Source organism: Epinephelus fuscoguttatus, linkage group LG8 (genome assembly GCF_011397635.1).
Source record: "Epinephelus fuscoguttatus linkage group LG8, E.fuscoguttatus.final_Chr_v1".
NCBI lineage: Eukaryota > Metazoa > Chordata > Actinopteri > Perciformes > Serranidae > Epinephelus > Epinephelus fuscoguttatus.
This window is the reverse complement of record NC_064759.1, coordinates 36,390,466-36,414,050: the sequence shown is the minus strand read 5'-3', so window position 1 is coordinate 36,414,050 and position 23,585 is coordinate 36,390,466. Positions and strand designations below refer to the sequence as shown.

The window sequence follows — 23,585 nt, the reverse complement described above, 5'->3', positions numbered from 1 at the left end:
AAGACGGAGAAAGCCCTGCATGCCAAATTGGGCACATGTGCAGCAGAAGTGTGAGCCATTAGGTATTCTGTTTACACCACACTAAAATAAATGGAGTGGTTTAAGTTTGGGGATATCCAAGGCCTGGGGTACCAGCTGTCGGGTCGCTCGGTTTGGTCCGCTTCCACTCCCATGTCAACAGGACAGACTGTTTCCTAATTACTGCTGCAGTACGTGGTGTGGTCCCAGTCACACAGCCGAAGGGGACAGAGGAAAGTGGAGGCAATGACGGGCTCAGCAAACTATTAGAGGGTTGAGTTAACTTTTGTGGAAGTACTGTAAACAGCTCAATGGGCTGACATGGGACCTGGGCTCTGAAGCATTATTTCAATTCACATGCGTCATGCTCTCTTTCATGTTTGACTGACATCAGTTTGTGTGGTCCTAGCAATAAGAATTAAGATGAATTAAGAATGGTTGTTGGACTCCTGCATCGGTGGTTATTGTTTACGTGCACAAAAATACATGCCTATAAGTCATATTCCAATTAAAGACTGATTAAGTTCACCTGCACTTTGAATTCCCTGGAAAAGAGTATCTCTGTTGTCGTGAATCAACCAGATAAAACTTCTGTGCGCCTGTGATAACTTGCCTGCATCTACAACACACTTCTGAAAAGGTATGAAAAAAGGATTCAAAGGAGTTATCATCTCTGTAGTAATCTGTGAGATGATAATCTGTTGACATCACCATGTAACAATAACCTTGTCTGAGTCTGACTGTGTGCTGACAGAGAAAACCGACAGTCAAATGCTGCAGTGATCTGTGGGATGCTTAAGTAAGCCAGGCATCCCTACCAGGTCTCTCATGATGACAATATTAGCCTAACTGTAGTACTGTAACACAGATCTGATGTTTACAGTGGCCAACCAAAAACCCAGAATACTGGCGTAACAAAAACACAAAATTAATACTTTGGGTAAATGTGGTCACCATCTTCACAGTAATGTTTGCAAATTGTAGATCAGCAGTTAAAATTTAACCTAATACATCACTGGACACAAAGATGTCCATATTCCCCGATCAGTAATGTACTGAACTGCATGAGTACTGTGTGCGTAGAAACACACACGTGTACACCATGACGTTCTGTTTCTGCATCAAGAGGAGCCCTGTCAGAGAGTTGTCAGCACTTCCTGATGTATTTCAGATGGGGCTGGTTGTGATGTGGGCTCTGCTAACTGGTCCAGTCAAGATGCAGCAAGAATCCACACAATGGGAGCACTTAACTATCCAGTTAGACACTTAAAACAGACAGACAGGGACATCCAGCTAGCCAGCCAGTCAAAGAGAAAGTCAGCCCACCACAAAGGGACACGAGACGCTACGTATGCATTTGTATGTAAAACAGGCTAATGAGCTAACAGCTAACAGAGGTCCCTGGAAGCCATATGGCCACAACCACAGAGAGAGCTAAGCTGGGTTGGGCTAAGCTAAACCTCAGTACCTCTGAGGGAAAGAGGAGTTAATGGTCTCTAAAGTAGATTTGGGACTGTAAAACTGCTCCCGGATGTGTGTGACAGCCAGTAACTTCTGTATCAGGTCAAGTCAAAGAGCAGTAAGTTGGCACAACTGCTCAAAGATAAATGTGATGACAGTTTTTGATAGATATGCTGGTGCTAGTTCAAAGAATCTAATTGCAATAATGTGAATTCAGTGTGCAGCTTAAGAATATTTTGGCAGGGTGAACTCTTTTTGACCCCTCAGTCCTAGAGTATAAGGACACGGCCCAGTGGTATGTCTCTGCACCCAACAGGACTAGATACAGTGAAAACTTGCATATCACTGCCTAGTGAGCAACAACAAGGACCACCATCCAAAGAAAATGGGTATCTTGTATACCTGCTCGAGTACAACAGTGATGGTATAGAGGATAGTTTGGTACCTGTAGAGTAAGGCGTTTAACAGCATCCCAGGCCTGGGCGATGAGCTCCTTCACTCTCTCCTCTGAGGCTGTCCATGACTCCACTGCTGTGGTGTCGGGCATCACCTTCATTGGAATGGACAGGGGACGTGATTCTGGAAAAGGAAGGAGGTAAAAAGGAGAAAGACATTGGATTCACACATTGGTTTTTAACAGCTTTTCCTAAACAACCAATCAGATTCTGTCTCTGCATCACTGTTCAGTATTGTGTGCACCCAGTATTAATGTGAATTAGTTTTGTTTAAACTTCTGGTCCTGTGACGAAGTAGAAGCACTTGATAACAAGCAATGCTGTCTTTTTCTTTTCATAGATCTCTCTAAGGTCTTAATACTGTTGACCACAATATTCTAACCAGGCATTTTACAGATATTGTTTTTTGAGTATGCAGCTGGGTGTTATGCAAACTCTCAAATCTTACAGCAAGAACCCAGGGTATTATGCCACCTCGGAAGTACTGCAAGTTCTCAAGTGGGTACCACAAAGGTCACTTCTGGGTCCTTCATTATTTACCATATACAAAAATTGCATTGGGTAAAATATACCAAACTCTGCCTTTCATTTCTATGCTGATGACAGCGTCCATTACTGCTTTACGCCTACCCCTGCTAAACCTTTTGAGTATCTTCAGTACACATTTGAAAGAATATGAAAACAGCTTTGTCAGTTGCAACTTTTCTGCAGAAAAAAAAACAAAACTTTTGTCTGTTTGTTTTTTTCCAGAAATGTTACCAGAGGTGGTAAACAAATTGAACCGCTATCTACTTTATAATACCTAGGGTTTTTTAACTGATGACCACTTGTCTTTTAAGGCGCAATAAAAGTAAATTGAGTCAAACGGAAAATGGTGGAGTCTACCTTTTTACCTGACATTTATCATGACAATGTGTTCTTCACATGCTAGATAACGTGTATCATGGGGCTCTGTTATTCATTACAGTTTGTAATGACACTATTGTGTTTCATACTCAAAAACTGAATTGGCCTGCTTTATGTTTATGATGCCTAAGTCATTGGTATGATTTTATTTACAAAGATATTATTTATACCTACTAATCTTCTCCTTGAAAATGAAATATGGAAATTACAATCTCTGTTGGCAGAACTTTTTGGCATCTTGTTGTGCCCAAAGTCAAAACTGAATTGGGGTAAAAAAAAATTAAAAAAAAAAGCTTTTAGATTCTCTGCCCTTTCAGCATGGAAAAATCTGCAGAAGGATCTTAAGCTTCAAGACCTGGTGACCTTGAATGAGTTGAAAACTGAGGTGAACTCTATTGAGTCCAAGCTGCCTGTGTGCAACTGTTTTATCTAATCATTTGATATTACTCAAATCTATGTGCTTTTATGTAAATGGTATTTGTTGCTGAAACTCTGTGTTGCTGCTACTCTTGGTCAGGTCTCCCTTGCAAAAGAGATCTTTGATCTCAATGCGACAAACCTAGTGAAATAAAGACTAAATAAATAAATAAAAGTAACCTCTTTACCACAAAAGTATTGTAGCACCCTCTAACATATTATATAAAATCAATATACTACAGTACATAAGACATAAGATTAAGACTGTACTGTCCTGCATTAATCCTATATTTCACTTTCTTCGTAATTCACTGTTATTTTCATTTGCTGTACAGTATCATGTTATATGATGTTTAACTGACACTTCATTGAGGTGATGTAATGTTGGCACTCAGGTTTCTTGTCTCCTACAGAAGGAGAGGGAGCTATGAGAACTGAGAGAATACACACACACGCGCACACAGTGTCCTAGACATGACATGTCCTGGTGTGCCTGCTGTGGTCCAGACGAAGGTCGATTGTCTGTGCTGACACTCATGGCAACAGCCAAGCACACAAATCCCACAGCAACAGCCCCCTCAATTAGCTTTTGCATTCACCATATGAACCTGAAGGGCAAATAACACCTTCAGTTCTCAATGGACAGTTCTTGTGAAAGAAGACACTCAGATAAGGGAGAGACTGGGTGTAAGAGAGAAGCAGAAATCGAAGGGTCTGAGACAGAGGCATATAGACAGAACACACATTCTACCAGGTTAGCCTGAGGTCTGTGGATGTTAAAGCCATCAGGGCGTCAGAGGTGAGGGAAGGGGGGTCCCTCTGAAGACACATTAAGACATATTCCATGATTTAAAGGTCTGCCTTGCTCAGCAGCTCTCTCCCACAGTTGTCATGAAACAGCGGTGATGTCACAGCACTGCCGTGCCTCCTCAGACGCCACGCTCCCAAATATCACTAAAACAGCCAAATGGGTTGTCATGGCAACAAGAGTGTGTTGCTGGGGTGATGGACAAAAAGGATGGTTAGTTACCCTGATTTGTGGTCGATGTGGCAACCTGCCTAAAACTTGTGGGTGGGAGCGTGTGTGTGTGTGTGTGTGTGTGTGTGTGTGTACAGCTGAGTGACTGAGGTCACAGGTGCATGTGTGTAAAGCGTGTGTGTGTGTGTGTGTGTCTGTGTGTAAGTGGAAGAAACCAGACTGAGAGCCGAGATCATCGCGTCTGGACTCTCTTACAGTATTTTCTCACACTCAGCATCCAGGTGCCTCGGGCATCCAGGGACTATGAAATGGACTGTATTTGTCATGATGCCTACAATCATTGTTGCATCATTACGTACTATGCACAGTTCTTTGACCGCAATGTATATTTTGTCCATTTGACAACCCATATTTTCCAATCTGCCTTCTCCCTTATTCTTATTCTTCAGCTACATTGTTTCTGTAAGCCTCGTAAACAACCAATTCCAATGTTCATGTACTTCACTAAATATCCATATAGTCACAGATGGCAAAAATTGACTTTGACAGGACAGATTGTGTTTCATGGACTGTCTTTCATTGAGTAATGTGCTGAGAGTGCTGCATAAACCGCTGTGATATCATTGGGTTGTCAATAGCGTTTTGTTGTAGAGGGCTGTGTGTGTGTTAGAGTATTCCTGTCAGACTGCATTAGTGAAGTGTTTCCTGTTGAGCTCTGCAGGGGATCCATATAGACATGACAGAACTCTGTGGCTGCTGCTCTCTGTCATGTGGCTCAGCTGTCTAGACTAAGGAGACTTTACCCCTGGGACTGGACACGCTCTGTGTGAATGTGTGTTTATTTGTGAAGAAGGTTGTGATGCTGTAGTGTATCTGCACGTGTGAGTGTTTGGGTGAATGAGTCAATGTCTGCACCCCGTATGATTTTAACTCCACTGGTGGTTATCATTGGAAATACCACAGTCTCACTACTTACGTCAGTGCCCTAGTTACCCCCCCCATACCCGAAATACAACCTTGCTCAACCAAACAGTGTCTTACCACATCGGAAAATACAACGCAAACATACTGTATATCCACGCACACTGCCTTGACAACACACAACGGAATAAACAGTAAAACAGACCCCAAATGAGTTCACACCCTCACCAATCATCATTGATGAAATGTTAAAGTAAACAGAGACCACCCTTTTGAGCTTGAGACACATTAGTCTTGGTCACACACATTTTTACCAAGTCTTTCCAATTTACCAAAAATAATCTATTACACACCATGAGCTTGTTGGTGTGAGGGTGGAGTGGTCCCTGCATGACCAGAAGTTGGAGACTAACTAGCTGTGTATGTGCATTTTGAAAACTACAGCTATGGATATGCAAGCCAACGTGAGTAGGTATGCAGTGTGCCACATGCAGTATGCAATCACGTAAACCTATGGAACTAAATTTATTATGCACAACATGCTGTGAGTATTAATATACGTGTAGGTGAGGGCACACACGTGTCAGCACAGAGCCTGGAGTCCGGCCAACAGAGAATGCCATGAGCAGTTAGAGCAATTACCATTAAACTTAGCTTTTAACACGCTGACCTTCTGCTAACTTCTCACTTCAAATCAATACCACCTTCAAAATTTTAATCTGAGTCATGTTCTAGAGGAATCCATCACTCTTCACGATATTATTACTTTTTGGCCTGGCCTCAAAGGTGGTACTGGCTGCAGTTTTCATCTAAAAACTGGTTATTGCCCTAATCCTATGGATCTTATAGGACATTCACCTGAAATAGACCTGGGAGAGAAGCCTTTTTTTTTTTTTTTTTTTTTAACTTCAGGAGTAGGCAAGACTGTGAATGTCCTTCCCGAGAGAAAGTCTGTTAGGCCAATCAGAAAGTGTGCTAAAGTAAAGCATAGGCAGTAACAATGCAAGGCCAGTCTGCTCCCCGCTTTGTTTTAAATACCATTCCAGGACTCTGTTTGTTAATCCTGGGGTCATTATTTGGAATGAAACTGCCATATCTTGTTATAGTGACTTGGCGCCCGCCATTTCTGCAGGGAGGGGATTGAAAAAAGAGTGAGGCAGGCAGGGACAGAGAATGAGAAAGACAGAGAAAACACAAGAGGTCTAAATTCAAATGAAAGAGAAATATGACAGGAGCGCCCAAAGCTCTTAAACCTGCCCAGGCCTAACAAGTCCTGAGAGTCCTCTTAAAGTGGGGTTATTCCCCCTGTCTCGTGCCATCTCAGCCATGTCCTCATTTTCACCCTCAGTTAGGCCATTAGGCTAATATCTTATTGGCCAAACTCTGACCATACACCCTTCCCCTCTCCTTTCCTCCTCTGGTTTGTTCTCACTCTCTCACACCACTCCCTCTTTCTCGCTTAGCGTTCAGCTAGAGTGTGGAGCTGCCAGTCCAGTCCCCTATAAACATTCTCATGTTCTGATGGTAATTATTCATCCTCTTTAAGGGCTCCATCACATCTCCCAGCAAGTGAAAAAGCCCGGATCTTTCAAGCCCACAGCCTGAGCATGTGTCAAGTGATCAGAGAAAATGCAGAGACCAGAGCCCCATTACAACACATTGACTTACAGGCAAGAAACAAATCAGTGTTGCCTCATTTCATGATGTACAACACAACACCGCCACAGCAGCGGAGTAGCGTTGCTGTAAAATGTGTGAGGGTGTGTGTGGTGTGGTGAGTGTAAATCACACATAATACAAATGTGTGATCCACACACGCATTAACACACACACGCACACACAAATTCATTCTGATACACCAACACTAACATCATAACGGCCCCATTTTCCACTACAGTCTTTTACAACAATAATGGCACCGAGTATCCATTTGTCCTTCCTAAGCGGTTGAGCAAGTCAACCATAAAAACTGCCTCATTGAGGGATCTCGGCATTTCCCCATGCCGCCTGCTATCTTTCTGGTATGTTCGCTTTTACAAATGGTTTACAGTGAGTTGAAGTGTTGTATATTCTGTTACAGCTGCGTGCAGAGGCAGCAATGGGGCTCTTTAATAAACCTGCCCGCCTATTTGTTTTGGATGCAAGTCGTGTTTATTTAAATATTTACGTAACTCCATTTGTTACGGGGTTATTGAAGACGCCATGAAGAAGTGCTGGTGTGGCCAGGCTGACTGAGTGGGTGTGGAATGGATAAGATGGTGGCAAGAGGACTGCGTTTCAGGAGTTTTATCTTGCCCATTTATTCCTACTCTACACACACTGCATCCATATACACACTGTAGGATCTCTCTTCCTGCCAGCTCTGCTTTAGGAAGTCCCCTAACCAGTCAAGTTAATTGTGGAGGGAAAACTTTTCAATTCAGGCATGTGGAGACAGACTCTGATGTCTCTGGCAAGATGAAAAGCGAGAAGAGGATCACACACATTTCCCATCGCAGTCGTCATCACTTTCATCATCATTATCATCATCATTATCATCAGAGTTCAGCCTGATCATACACAACATTGCTATCCAACCTATACAATATGCAGTTGAGATACTTATCTAAAAAAAGAAGGGAGGGGAGAAAAGAGCTTCTGCCAGTCAGACCATGACACAATATGTAAAGAATGACAACAAAAAGACACATCTCCTCAGTGTGACACCAAGACCCTTTGAAACATTCCCTGAAATCATCTCAGCCTAGTTTCCAATCCCCTCCTGTTCCTCTGTCATCTGAGCTAAGCCCCCACCAGCCTGCGCACTAATCCACGCTACATCTGATGAACCACAGCTCAACCCCGACTTCCCTCTCTGCTCCGCTCACTTCAACCTCAAAAACCACAGCCAACATCCACAAGGCCTAATACTCTTATCATTCATGAAAGCAGAAAAGGGATACATAAGGACAAATCGATCCCCCACAGACTGTTGTCAGCCCTGGAAGTCAGGGAGACATTTGTATGGGCTCATCAGTGTGCAGAGGCCAAAGACATTCTCATCTAGCGAGTAGAGTCCCCTACAGACTACAACCCTGCTTCTCAGGGGGGGCCTCCTATCTCATTATTCCTCCTTTTTCTTGTTTTCTTTCCCCACTCCAACCATCATTACCTTGATAAATTATTGACTTTACCAGAAAAATTAAACTATATAAATAACTCCACAATGAAAATATTATCCCCTTCTGAAAAGTGTGCAGCAGCCAATAAAAACCTGCCTGACTTCCATCAGGCTACTTGGGCTTGGATTAAAGTTATGTATGACTGTGTAGTTCTGCCTGAAATCCTCTCATCAGTTCTCTCCCTCTTTTATATATGTGTATATGCATGTATATATTAGTTTCTCTCTGCCATTTCTTACTCCAGAACATATTAATGTATGTCTTTCCAGAATATACATCTCTCAACCATGAAATCTGGACTTTCTTTCCTGTTCTCAACCTTTTTGCTGATGCACTATGGTTGAGATCACAGAAAAGCCATCATTGCGGGGAAGTTTTTGTGAGGCCTTCTTCCTTGCAGATTGACAATATGAACATTACAAATGTTTCCATGTCCCTCTTTCTCTTTCTGGTCCTCCCAGTAAACAGCAAAATTACATCTAATCCTATCATCCAGACCACTAGCAGACAGGAACTAAGACAACAGTGCTTGTTCCAACCTTTAAGAAGCTCAGCCAGGTCGCAGGATAGGTTTCTCAGCAAAAGAAGTATGTTCTCAGAGCGCCAACGGCTAATTTTAGGCTTGAAAAGGAAAGCCAGTGAGATCATTACTCTGGTAGATGTTAGAGAACAATGAGAAGCTCGGGAGGCTCTCGATCAGAAACACAGTACTGCTGCCAATAAGAACATTCATTAGGGACAAATAAAGAAAATACTTAGAGGCTAGTTTTATGTGAACCAATTTGTGGCGTAATTGTGCGGGCAGACAGAAATCGACCTCAAACTGAGGAGAAACGACTTGTTTTCAAAGTCGCCGTTCCACTGCCTTTCTTGTAAAGCATAATCACACAAAAACAACTGTTAACACTTCTGATGATGTTACTTAGCAACTTTCAAACAAATCCTCTTTATGAGTTAAATGATCTGTCTTGTGTTCATTTTTTTTTTTTAAGAAATGATGTCAAAATATCAGTCTCCAGTCTATCCACCAGAATATTCACTCGGACCATACATGTATACTTTGACCAGAAAAGCCTGATGGACTGACCAGAAATATCTGCTTTCCTAAAAGCCGCACAAAACCATACAATTATTAAAAGGGAACATTTTGAAGAAACCACTTTTAGCGCAAAAAACACCTAGACAAGGCTTAAAAATTATTTGTACAGTGTGGGTGTGATGGAGAGCCAATCTCAATTGCACACGTGTGTCTTTAGTAACATAAAAATATCTGTAATATCCTCTACCATGTGCTGTGTTCAAAGTCAAAGCCCCTGTTATCCCCCGGAACTGGCATCAGTCCAATTTAGCCAATGCTGGTTCTAAAAGTCAGCGGTGTTTTGTAACATGTACCTTGTATATTTAACATGCGCAATGACCAAAACCAGAAAGGAAGAGAGACAGAGTGAAATATTTTGTTGCCAAATGGAGTTGAGTGGATATGGGCTCTGAGATCCGAGCTGGGCAGCCCCACAGCCCCAGTATGATATCACCTTGCCCTCAGTGCTTTCTTGGGAAATGATCTGCAGTGAACTGGTTCTGTGTGTCTCTGTACATTTGCCTACACATTAACAGGCACCTTACAAGAGCCTGCAGGAAAGTCCCCCTTGATTACTACGAAACTGTAGCTAGGCTGAATGTGGTAACAAAACAACATAACACACTCTTTACATCATAAAAGTGCCAGGCATGCGTTCAAATGGCCAATTGGAAGCAGGGACATCTAGCGAGTGCAATTGTTCTGAGGAGGCTTTGAACTGCTAAAAGCTCTGAAAATGATTTTCTTCCAGTGGATTATGATTTATTCTGTAATTCCCTGAGGTGATTCTGTGGGGAAATCAATAGCTCCAGTGGAAAACTATGATAATCAATAGGCACAGAAAAAGACTGCTCTCGCCAGTTTATAATCAGGCGGAACAGAACACCACTCTATATCAATACTCCATATATCCAGTGCATCGGGTCATTTAATCTTATAATAGTATTTCAAACAACCACACTGGACATGCGAACTGTTAACTTATATTTTTGAATTGACCACTTTAATGCATGGTTAGAATACGCACTGTGAGCTTCAGAGTGTCTCAGGGGGGCCAGGGGCCAGAACAGCTTGTATCCTGGAACAGAACATCTTACTGTAGTGGACCCAAAGAGGAATCAATTGAAACATTACTCTGCGGTTGATATAGTTTTTACAGGAACGTACATTGTCTTCTGTCTTTCAGTGTCTCCCAATAAGGGACAAATAGCAATATTGAGGCAGCCAGGACTACAATTGTTGTAGCATAAAAGGTAGCAAATTCATTTGTAGCAAACTTTAAAAGACACAGGTACAGATTCACAAAATGACTCAGGATTGCGATGGCATTACAAACATTACAAGCATTCAGGGACTTAATATTTTAGTTGCACACAAAAAGGAATAGTTTCAATTTTTTAAGTGGGATTGCATGAGGTTCTTATCCATAGTCACTGAATGACCTAAAGTTGATGACACCCCCAGTTTGGAAAAGCAGGCAGGAGTACCAACACAGAAGCTAAGCAATGTACTGCTTTGGAAGGGTCAGCAACAAAACATTATCCTGCTGTCAAACACTGATTTCCCATGGGGAACTTAAGTCACATACCACTGTCTTTAAAGACAGACTCCATTAAGAAAAACAGAAATTTAGGATTGCTGAACACAGGAGCTGCTGGTCTACCACTGCCTTGATTAGTTAGTTTGTGTCATTGCTGACTTTGATCTTAAAAGGGTTAGTTTGGATTCACCAAAGTTACACAATAACACAAACTAAGTAATTGAGGCAATGGCAGACCAGCAGCTGCTGTGTTCAGTGAGCTAAAATTTCCAGTTTTGTAAATGGAGTTTGGTGGCTTTGACAAGAGCATAGATGGTAAACTGTTAAGCTGTTAATGGCCCTTCATAAAGGGGTGTCTGTGGCGAGGTAAAGTGGTAAAAATGTTCTTAATGTAGCATACACTTATACTGTTACAGATTTTTTTTGGTGTGTCTTTTTTTAGGTCGTTAAAATACGTTTCACTGCTGCCCCCATCCATAGCACATTGCGTAAATTCCATGGTAGTACTGCATGATGACCACAATCTACTGTATGTAATTCGCTGACTATGGATAAGTACAGCCCCTCTTAAAATGATCCAAACTATCCCTTTAAAGTAAATTAATTTGCAACAAAATACCAGTGTTATGGCTCCTTTAAGAACCTCATGACGTCTTCCCCTGAAGGTCAATGGAGTAGCAGCACCAGTGGCAGTCCAGTTGGCTGACTGCCCTTGTTGAGCCTGAGCCAGTCTTATGTGTTTATTCCCTTTGCATCCCTGTGAGTGGCAGTTCGAACATGTGTTGACTCCAACTGGCAAACAACCTGCACATCTCTCCTCTGTTTACCTAAATAGATGACTGAAGATTGAAAAATAAAACGTCTGCTGCAGTGATTACAACCCCCTTAGAGTCCCCTGAGAAATTATATCCCGGCAATAAATCCACAACTAAAATCGACCTTGTCGTATATCTGGACGTTTATTTGAAGTCACGTTAGAACAAGCACATTAGAGCTATCGAGGAAAATGCCAAATGATAATTTAACAAAAAGAAGAAGAAGAAAAAAGAATGTCTCTGTGTACCTGCTCCAAAAGGGGAAAATGAGCTGGGCCATTTCAGTTCATTTCTAACAACAACACAATTCATTTCTCTGGGCAATTATTAATTTGCTTGAAAACCTTGTTCCGTCACAGCTGATGAGATTAAGGTCCATCAAGACACAATGGTCATTTCTCAACTACATTCACATCAGCTCTACCCTTTAGTAAATCATTATGGCTTATTGATTCAACCTAAGCTAAACAGCTGGCTTGGATGTCCTGGGGTAAACACACAGCAATTACAAATAGATTCTGAAAAATCCATCAGATCACTTGCAGCAGCTAAATGGCTCTAGAGATGAAATGCATCCTGCTGACAAGAAAAGGCAGAGGACAGTTTTATGTCCAGCTAGCAGTCAACAAAGTATAAACACCCCAGACAAACATGATAAACTAATAACTGCATTGGATTGAAGGGCTGACCCTGGCAGTTGTTTTTTATTTTTTTACACAACAGCTAGACCAGAGTGAGCTCCCATCATCTCCCTCCTGTTTAAACATCCAGCTCCTTATTCACAGTGTGCTCCACACATGGTAAAGCAATTAATAAATCATCTTTAGAGAGCCTAATTCCAATCATAACATGTTAGATGTCAGCAGCTCTTCTCATGAGGTGACTGCATGGGGGAGGCTTTACAAGGGAAAATCCACCCTAACAACAGAATAAGAATCCATATGTTATTCCCATGACCTTGAGCCTTTTACAGAGTCCTGGCTTACCATGGTTCTAACATGTCTACCTTTATTTTAACTGGGTACGATTATGGGGCTAACATATGTGAATTCCATTTTTGGGTGGATTTTTACCTGAGCCTCTTCAGCAAATAACTATTACCCAAAAGGGAAGCTAAATATCTGGATAGATCGGTCTACATATCCAGTGTCTGTGTAACAAGTATCTACCCCAGCCTGGTCAGTCAACCCTGGGGAATATGAAGAATTAACATTCCATTTGTCATCCTCAAATTAATCACAGGAACAATGTATTATTAAGAGAAATGAGGTGGAACAGCATTTTAATCTATGAATCTCAAAAAAAAGTGTATCATGTATCACCACAATCCAACAACCCAAGAAAATGTATGGAGATCACATTTTTCATCCATGGCCCAGGGTATATAGTCATCTTCGCAAACAAAATAGTTAATTGCAGGAAGGATGCATTATTATGCAACAACGACAAGGTGGAACTGGAGTTCTGGGATGAAGGAAACAAAATACCTGCTGTGCTGCAAGTCCTCCTCTGTAGTGTTGAGCTGTACTCTTTCAAGATTTTCTGACTGCAGGGAGGCTTATTGTTTCACCATGATTAAAACCACAAGGGCTAAATGCCTCTGCCCTTTTCTTATTCTGATTGCTCGCGGAAACAATTTGTAACTTTTCATTACATCTACTCCTGTAACACCGCAGCAATTTCCAGAGAAGATGCTATTCATTTCATTACAAGCTCTACTCCAATGCAGAGTGTTGGAGTGGGGGCACTGAGGGTTGAATTTCAACAAAATATAGTACCAGCACCTAGTTACCAATGTCTTGTTTTCACTTCACAAGAGAAATATTTGGATAAGAAAGAGCTTGAGCCTGACTCCGTATATGTTTCTAACTAACTAATGCAGTCCAACAATGAGATGCCTTATACAAATAGGTTCAACACTAAACACTCCAACAGACACAATTTCAGGCCAGATGTGTTGATGACTTAACAGTTCAACAGCCAACACACTGTGCACCAACACACTTGGCTAATTCTAAAATCCAGCCTACACTTTGCTATCAGTCATTTACAGACACCTATGTGGTAGACAGTAGGGCTGGGTTTTGTTTGATACAAAAAATGGGAAAATTATGATACTAGTACCCTCAAAGCAAAAGCAAAAGCAAAAGCAAAACCAATACCAATACGGTGCTGCAGTCATTACCCATAATGTGAATGGGGTGGCATGTAGTATACCATAAAAGTTTAATCAATAGCCCAGGTTTATATTTGCTTCGATCACTGAACCCTATCAGTTTATATCTGGGACAGGCACACAAAACTCTTGCTCAGCAAAGATGAGAAATACTATCAACATTTTCGTTTAAACCAGTATGAATATTACTTTTATAAAAATCAGGCTCAGACCCAGCACTCTCACACGACACCTCTCTTTATCCCCATAAACAATATTTAGAACTTAAATAATCAAGGCATTGACATATTTAGACTTAACCACTTTATAGGTAGAGAGTCACCACTTTTTTTTCTCTCGTGTACCATGCTGGTAAATCTGACTGAATTATACTTTATTGCTCATACTTTCGTTAAAATGAACTGAACAATTGGATTATGGAAGATCTAGCAGAGCTAACAATGAGTAGCATGTCCATATTGACAAAAGCTTAAACATCTATGTTTATTTGTGCGATCTAAGCAGCTAACTAACATTAGCTCAAATGGGTAGCCAAGGACTTGATGGGCTTTCAGAGGTTTTATACATACAAATAACTTTGTAGCATCAGTGGCAACCAGACCCACTGTCTAATTGAGAACTGCATTTACTTGTCAAAACATGTAGCCACACCTGGTAAGTAAAAGGGACTTGGCATTTCACTGGTTCTCCGCTTTTAGTTACAGCTTTGCAGAAGCCGTAATTTGGAACATTTTGGTGGCATCTCAGCACGCTGAACTGCCAACTCCGTTAAATACACCACGCTCAACTTCACCTGACCCCGGATCGTACCTTAAAGGGGTATGCCACCTAGATATAAAATTCCAATATGTGACCTCCATGGATTGAAAAATTCAATCAATGTGTGTTAACATAAACTACTCGCTCTCAAAGCCAGAAACCAGAAAGTAAGTCTCAAACTTGTGATGTCATAGGGTATTAAATTTGGAGCTGCACCATAGACAACAAAAAGGAGCCTGAGATTGTGGACCCACAGATTTTGTTTTCTTTTTTTTTATACCCAAATGAGCTTTATTTAACTGTAGAGTTCTCATATACCTACAATGGTGCTCTCAGTGTCCTCCATAACATCTTTCACAGTAAAGCATCTATGGAGCAGCTCTAGACTTTATACTTGATGACATCACACATTAGCACTCTAGCATTTTGATTTTGGGAGAGAATTGTTCATGTTTACTTATATATGTGAACTGTCTTAGACCACAGGAATAACATATGAATTTTGATAATGGGTGTAGCTCCCCTTAAAAGTTATCAGTTACCGATGCCCAGCCCTGGTAAACTGTGACAAAAATACAGGCAGCATGACTTAAAAAAAAAAGTGAAAAACTTAGCTGAAAGACAAACAGATAGCTAACCAGACAGAAAAAGAAGAATTTAGACAACAAGGCAGAGGAGCAGTCACAGAGATAGACTGGTGGATAGGAGGCCATATACTGATATACTGATAGCCAGTGTACTCTAGACAGTTGAGTGCTGCTGACAACCCACAGCGTGATTTAGCTTTGTGTGGATCGTTGGAGCCAAGGTGACTGTTTACGGACGACCCCTAATGAGAGAATTTACTTTTGAGATGTGAATAAGCAAAGATGCTGCGGTATGGAAAAGCCATTAGTGCAGATTTTGAATGAAACAAGGAACAGAGGGAAAACCAGAAGAAAAAAGGCGGCGTGACCTTTCAGCTGTGAGCTTTAAAAGTGAGCAAGGAAAGAACCCTAATGGCCTTTTTTTAGACTCTGAAATGTCAGAGGAGCATTTTTCCTATCAAAACACTTGACATTGGGGGGGACGTCATAGACATGAAATGTTATTTACAGCTACAGGATGACTTCACCCAAAACAGGGATTCATCACTCCTGCTGGGAACACATTTCCCAGGGACTTAGAAAAAAGAAGAAAAAAAGACAAACAACCACTTGCTTATTTCCCCTGACTCTTCACCGGGATGCTTTGGCAGAGAATGTTTCAACCGTTAAAGTGTTTAGAGGACCTGGAGCCTAAACACTGTGAGAGTCAAACAGTAGAGGCTGGGAAGCCTTTTTTACGTGTTTATTTATTTATTCGTTTTTTAAACTCTGTAACTAATTCAGTTACATGAAGCTAGCCAAGACGTTCCATTGGATCACATTAATTAAATATCTATAGGGGAACATAAGAGAGAGGAGGTGGGCTATTAAGTTCATAAATAGACCACATGAGTATTAAATGAAAACCATTTCTGCAGTCAGTGAGGCTCTGTGTTGTGTCATGGACAGCTCCTTAACAGAGGGACTGCCCCAGCCATCCTCCCAGGTATATATACATATACATAATATATACATGTGCACTGTACAGTGCGTGTGTATGTATATGTGTAGGTGTATGTGTGTGTGTGTGTGTGTGTGTGTGTGTGTGTTTTGTGACTGTGTACATTCCTGACACTCATAAAAAAATACTATTATTACAAGGTCTTTTTGCACTGCATTTGTACAGTCGATGAATTGTCAGTAACTAAATACCTCCCTCACCTGTTCTGCCATTATCAGTAACAACAGAGAAAGCTTATGGATACCATTGGCATGTATGTCTGTTCCTGACACTAAAGCAAGTAGTCACATCTGTGACAAGGTCCGGAACTGCATCTACCCTCTCTCATCTCTGTCCTCCTTCGTTTCTCCAAAACGTCCATCTTCATCCAAAGGTTTCAGAGTTTCCTAGTAATCTGGAAAATTGTGGAGAGGATCTAACGGCAATGCTAAACGAGTGTGAGAAAGTGTCTGTGCGTTGCATGCACAGGTGTTTACATTTACAGGATAACTCTGCCTGCCTGTATGCATGTGTTTGTTTGTATGTGTGTGCTAATATGTACATGTATTCGGTGGATTTGTGTGAGTATGTGCACACTGAACGTGTTTGTTCTGAACAGGGGGGTCCCAGAAAGCGGAAAACTGGCGTCGAGGAAGGCTCCACGCAGCCAAGCCACTCATCTATTCTGGGCATCCAGAGCCCACAGTAATACTACCAGAGGAGGAAAACAGAGGAGGACATGCCTGGATATGTGGTGTCCTCTGAGAAACGGGTTCACTCAGGTGTCAGCAGGCTGTAGTGTGTTATGTAACAACATAGTAACATGATTTCATTGCATAGAAACAAAGTTAAATACAGTAAATTGTTGTTGTTCCACTACTGAAAGACCATATCCTTAAACACAGAAACAGTGATAGTTATTGCAAATATCAAGGGACAAGTAAATGTCATCACAGTTTTCGTTTGTACATTAATCTTTACACAAAACATATCTGAAAATAAACACTGAGAGAAGATCTTTTACAACCCTGTTCCCTTTATGTGTGTGTAAACCTCAGGTGCATGGAGCTAATGCCATGTTAATGTATGAAGTGCAATATCACAGGAATATCTTTAGTATTTTACCTATGGCACAGCTCGGGGTTGGTTAACCTACCTGTCACTGTCTTAGTTTTGACCGGGCTGCTGGCATAGTCTGAGGCCTGATTGGAGGGCTGTTTGGCCAGTGGTGTGCTGCCTACTGACACCTCGTCCTCTCTCCTCTTGGCCAGAGGACCTGAACCTGGAGTCTGAAATGACATCATAACGACAGAGCACATATGAGGCCATGGGAAAGGAAATATGTTTTGTTTATTTTAACATGAAAACATTTCCATTGAATATGCATTCAGTTTTTTTAAGAGCATGTTATCAGGTGTAAGAGCACAAATTATTCAAACACTGTTCTGTGTTAGTAAGGCCATGACCCAGAGATAACTTTAGATAGCTTAAAGATCTGGGTTAATCAGGAGACACAATACATAATGCAATGCAAGACAGAAAGGGAGGCAGAGAGAGAAAGAGAAAAGAAAAATGCAGTGGAACACAACAGAGGCCTCCAAGACCAACAAGGACTAGTGACAGCTCCCTGTTGTTTTTGAGCAGTCTCCCATGCTGCTGGCAAGCCAAATGCATGCACACACACACACACACACACACACACACACACACACACACACACACACACACACACACACACACCCTGGCTGGCAGTGTGATGGCTGAAAGACAGAAGAGTGGAAGGTTGGTCTGAAATAAGGAAACCCCATTAGCATCAGCCAGCAGCAGCACTACGCTATGATGCAGCTGCACAAGCCTGCAGGCCAACCACGTACTGCAGCCTGTGTAAACACACGCACACACACTGATGCAGTTGTTTTTCAATGACTGGGTCGGGACCCAAAGGCTGGTTGTGGTAAGATTAAAAATGGGCCCCCAAATTACATTAGTATTTGAAACTACTGACTGAGGTATGATGCCAAATCCCTCTAAGGTTTTTGCAACTTAACATAGGGTGAATGAAATACTGTAGGCCAGTAGGTTAGTTGCCCAAAGTCACGTTTGACTTGAAAATCATTTTCAGGTCTGTTGAAGATCTACTTAAAGGATATTAAAAATACTGTTTAATTAGAAGGACACTTACAAATACACTCACAGCATACACAAACACTGTATTGGAGACTTCAACAACAAATGCAAGTTCGGAAAAAGATTTAGCAGCAGAGCAAGCGCTTTTGACTTTCATGTAACGCTTTAGAACACAGGGCTTTAGACATGAGGCAACGGCTCAAAAGAGCAGAAACTTTCCACAGTAAGCCTCCGAGATAACATTATCTTCTCTCCTGTCTCTTCTACTTGGAAGTAGTGAGTTTACTGGTCACAACAACTTAATATGACACAATCTCTGGCTTTTTATTGGCATCTAATGTCTACAAAAAATGTTGTTGAACATTTCCAATCCATTGTTAGCGCTGTGAGCTTGTTTACTATTTTACATGAATGCTCCTGTCACATTGAATGTCCCACTGAGCCCTGTTCAAACTTCAAAACTTTATCTGGGACAAAAAAATAAAATAAAATAAAATAAAAAAAATCATCTAATATTCGTATTAAATGGCCAAATCTAATTCAACTGACATAATTCTGAGTTGGGTACAGCCCTACTTGAATACTGAGTCTTTTTTACAAGCAGAAATTGCGATCCATCTTTTTGTTTTTGTTAGGCAGCGACCTCTAATGGCTGTAGTAATTATTACAGGAGCAAAGAAGGAAGACAGGCAACATAGTTTAAAGAACTACAAAGTTGGCTTAGGGTGGGGAGGGAGGAAGGGAGGGGGATGGTTCAAACAAGTACTGGACTTTCATTCAGGAAATTGGTGTTCGAGTGCCACATGAAACCAAAAGTCAGCAATGAGTTATTTAAAGGAGCTATACGTAAGAAATCTAAAGCAAATAGTTGTAAAATCATCCTAATATGTCACAGAGACTAAGGAATAATGTTCATATAACATACTGATCTCACCGACAACAATAGTACAGAATATTTGCATCTAAAAAATTTTTTTTGCAGTCTGCAAATCATGTTTATGTTTTGAATTTGTGTTTTGGCCTGTTGCGCCACCCACTGCCGTCTACTAGTCACGCAGTCAGTAGAGTCTCAGCATCAGTTACAGTTACGACTGAGCTACAGCAGCATGGCAAGCAGCGTTAGCAGTGTTCTGGTACATAGCATTAGCAGCCGGCTCCTCCTCAGCTGTATCCCGGCAGTAGCATTAGCAGTGTCCCGGTACATAGCATTAGCAGCCGGCTTCTCCTCAGCTGTATCCCGGCAGCAGCGTTAGCAGCAGAGAAGCCGGACTTGCTCAAACGGTCCGCTGGAAAACCGAAGATCAAGGACGCGGTGACGCGGCCCTGCCACAGCAGCCACCGGTGGGTAAACAAATCAGTCTCCAACGTGCCGCTGTCCAGCAACCTCGAATCTGTAGGCAACTCGCGGCAGTATTTTGAATTTGAGTGCAGTAACCGTTTTGGCCACATTCTTACATACAGCGCCTTTAAACAATGTCACACAGTGTGTTGTAGTATGTCACCTGATGTTTGTGACATATGTTACATGACATATGGAGATTTGCTGTTGAAACCGAACCTTGTAGTTCTGGTGCAATTGCGACCATCTCACATTAACTCATGTTGAAAACAGCAACCATTAACAGTCATATACGAGCTATTCTGTCTACAACTGGTATTGGCGCCAGTGTAGTAAATGCTCCTAAGGGTCATATTCAGAGAGCGGGAACAAAGACCTATATGGCCATATGGGTTGAAGGAATTGTTGAAAATTCTGTATAGACAAACCATATGGCTGCTTTGTTCGTTCGTGTGTTGGAGAAAAAATGCTAAATGGTTAAAAATAAATTATATAATTCAGTTTGTACATTTCATGGAAAATATGTGCTTGGCTACATTTTAACACTCTATGCTAAAAGCAGGTACCTTACCCAATGACCATCGCTCATTCCTTGTGGATGACATAGTATGAGCTAACTCCTTCTACCACACACTGAGGGAGGGTGAAAACAGCCAAGGAAAATGCCTGTTTGGTTTTCAACCTTCTTTTTTCCTCTTATTCCCTTTCTCTTCATTACCCGCTTCCCTTACCATCTCCCTCTACTATTCTGATTTGTGGCCTGTGAGCTTGTGTTTCTTGCTCGCTTTGGTAGTTTCAGTTGCCTTTTAATTCAGCCTCCCTCTCCTTTCACCGCACCTTCTCAATGCTGTCCTGTGCTTTCTCTTTACTGGTGTCTCCTCTCTGTTCCATAAACGTCTTCCTTCACCGCATTCCTGGGCATTTTCTTTTGTCTCTCCATATGTTACTTTTCACCCCTCCATATCTGTCCTCTGCACTTTCTCTCTATCATACCCCCACGTGACTTTCCTCTCAATTGTTGAGGACTGCACTTCTCTGATACTTTTGCTTGTGTTCTGTCTCCCTCCCATTACCTGTTCTATGCTTTCTTCCCCACTTTCTTTTCTCGTCTCTGTACTACCAAAGGCCCCCCTCACTCCTCTCTTCATATCACACATATGTCCTTGTCCCCTTGTCTATCCATCCTATCTCCTTTCTCATTATTTCCTGCCTTCCTGACCCTACCAGTCTGTGTCCTCTCCTCTGTCCTCCACAGGCTGTCGTGTAGCCTTCAGCTGAAGGCCCTGTCTAAACCAGCCAGGCCTTGAGAAGTGGCCCTGACAGCCAGCTGAGGTAGAAACACACACATGAACGCATGCAGCACACACACTCAGCCCCAAATTTTGCTGCAGCATGTCCACACACACAGCAGCCAGTGTTGTGTATCCTTCACACTGGCTGCACTTCAACTCATAACATCTGTTTACCCCAGTACAGCAATAACCTCCAGAATGGGGAGTTGGTGCAATTAACTCCCTCCCACACTGTCTGAAACACACACACACACACACACACACACATACACACCCACCCACCCACCCACACACACAGACACACACAGACACACACACACATGCTAACAACCCGTCCAAACTGCAGGAGGCATGAAACAGAGCAACTTGTTGAAAAAAAAAACAACATTTAAAGTATTACAATATGATACTTTCATGTACTATATATATTTATGTGCCTTTATGGGGTGAACCTGTGGTATATCCCAGGCAATCAAAATGAGCATGTCTGCATGTGTGTATGTGTGTTGGAGTGTGTGTAGTGTGGGCACAGAGCATTCAATGTCCATAACCATCACCATGACCCCTGTCAAATAAATAGAGAGAGAGTGGATGGAAGACAGGGAGCAGAGCACATGGAAAAAGGTAGCTGGGAATGAGAGGGAGGGAGGGAGACATTTACATTCCCTTCAGGCTCTTATTCAGAGTCGCTCAGAATGAGTGCAACATTAGAATATGCTGTAGGCATTCTACTAATTGAAATTACATGTACAAGTTACGTATATAAAACATGTTTAAGCGTTAACACGAAGACAAAGTAACATAGTTTGTCTGAGACAGTGACAACCAGGTACCTGTTGCTGTTGCCTGCTGCTTCCTCTGTGAGGTTGGTACAACAGCCATGTACAGAAAACTGGGTCCACGTTGACAGCTATGCCCTCAACACTGACCAGCAGGACTGCGCCTAGACAACACAAACACACAAAAAGAAAGACAATAGATCAGAGATTTTCAATGCCACTCTGAAGACAAAGAAAAATCAAAGCCTCAATAAGTGAGCAGTTTTTCCAAAAATAAAAGACTAATAGGAAAGGATATACTGTACATCTGTCTTGCCTTTACAAGATCAACATTACTGCTCACAAATACAGACCAGTTGTTTGAAAGCACTCAAGCAGTGGTTTGACAGTACTAAACTCCAGTTCAATGGGACTGAGATCAAGAGATGCACAGAATCATTGACTAAAGTGGAAACTAACTGAACTCATATAAACAAAAATGTTCTGATGCAATTATTTCAAGTAGGAGGCACATCGATACAGATCACTGAAATCAATGTAAGGTAATAATCAACAAGTGAAAGTGACAGATTGAGTGTCAAGTTCCTTCACTCTCGTGCCGTTTACACTGTGTCCTAATGACCTGCCGGTGGGTATCGAGCCTGCTTGTTGGAGAGCCGCAAGGAGCACAGTTTGTTTCAATTGCGCTGTTCAAAGTGGTATCACACTAAGCCAAGAATAACATTTTCTTTTGATAAATTTCTATGAAACTCGAGACTTTCTCTGGGTTTTGGTTTACTCTTAAATAATAATCTTTACCAACAATAAGCGGGCCCTGAGGTAATGCATTAGGATCCTATCAATAATGATTCCCATGCCGGCAGGATTAGCGCAGGGTCTCTGGCGTGCAGTGGAATGTCCCAGCATGACGATAGGAGGATGTTTCAGCTCTAGAAGGACTTTCAGCAGTTTAATGGAGCTTTGGACAAGACCCCGGTCTTCTGTTTCAGGCCCTGAGGCAAAGCTGTAAGTGTGTAAGTGTGAATGTGTAAATGTGTGTGTGCATTTCACCTCCGACAAAGCCTGATTGCTTGTTGCTTTGCCTAACATTTCAGAGTCTCTAAAGCATGGACAAAGCACAATTATAAACTTTCCCTCGACACACACACACTCACAAAGACACACACACTCACAAACACACACACACACATTTTTTGTTACACCGGCTCTCCAGCTTGGCAGGAATCGCTCCCTCCTCCATTATTCCCTGTGAACAATGCAAATAAAACAGCTCTAATTTGCTCCACTTTTACAACGTTTAGTGATTTGTGGCCTGTGAGCCTGTGTGTGTGTGTGTGTGTGTGTTTGCACAGTATGAAGTAAATGTGTATGACTGAAAGCATGAGTGATGTGACATGTGCGCGTGTTAGCATACTGTCAAAAGTGTTGTCTGTGTGTGTGTATGTGTGTGTGTGTGTGTGTATGTAACGTGGAGTGTCTGGTGTGTGCTTGTATGTGTGCATCTACAATGCAGTATGATGCATGCATGCATATGTACTAGTGTCTGTGTATGATCATTATTCACCAGGTGCATGTCAATCCTGAGCTTTGGTTTATTACTGGCACTGAATCCTTTCTGGGCAAAGGAGAAACTCTCTCATTGGATCAAGTCAAACTGACTCACATCTCTCCCTTTATTGCTTCATCTATCTTTCTGCGTTCTTTCTGTTTCTTTACAGTCTCCCTACCCATCTACATCTTCCTTGTCTCCCTTACAACAGCCTTACTGGCATTTGTCCCTGCTTCAATCCCATTCT

General features: G+C 41.8%; 1 protein-coding gene across 6 annotated transcripts in view; it reads right to left on the bottom strand.

Moving 5' to 3' along the window:
* Positions 1–23,585, bottom strand: part of LOC125892761 (intermembrane lipid transfer protein VPS13B-like) — a 360,799-nt gene that overhangs the window by 185,661 nt on the left and 151,553 nt on the right. For all 6 annotated transcript variants that reach the window (XM_049582970.1, XM_049582966.1, XM_049582968.1 and 3 more), the window contains exons 20-22: positions 21,844–21,953; positions 17,409–17,541; positions 1,925–2,058 (exon numbers count right to left, since the gene is read on the bottom strand). In XM_049582970.1, the coding sequence (XP_049438927.1) occupies positions 1,925–2,058; positions 17,409–17,541; positions 21,844–21,953 (377 nt within the window). The remainder of the gene's footprint in view (positions 1–1,924; positions 2,059–17,408; positions 17,542–21,843; positions 21,954–23,585) is intronic.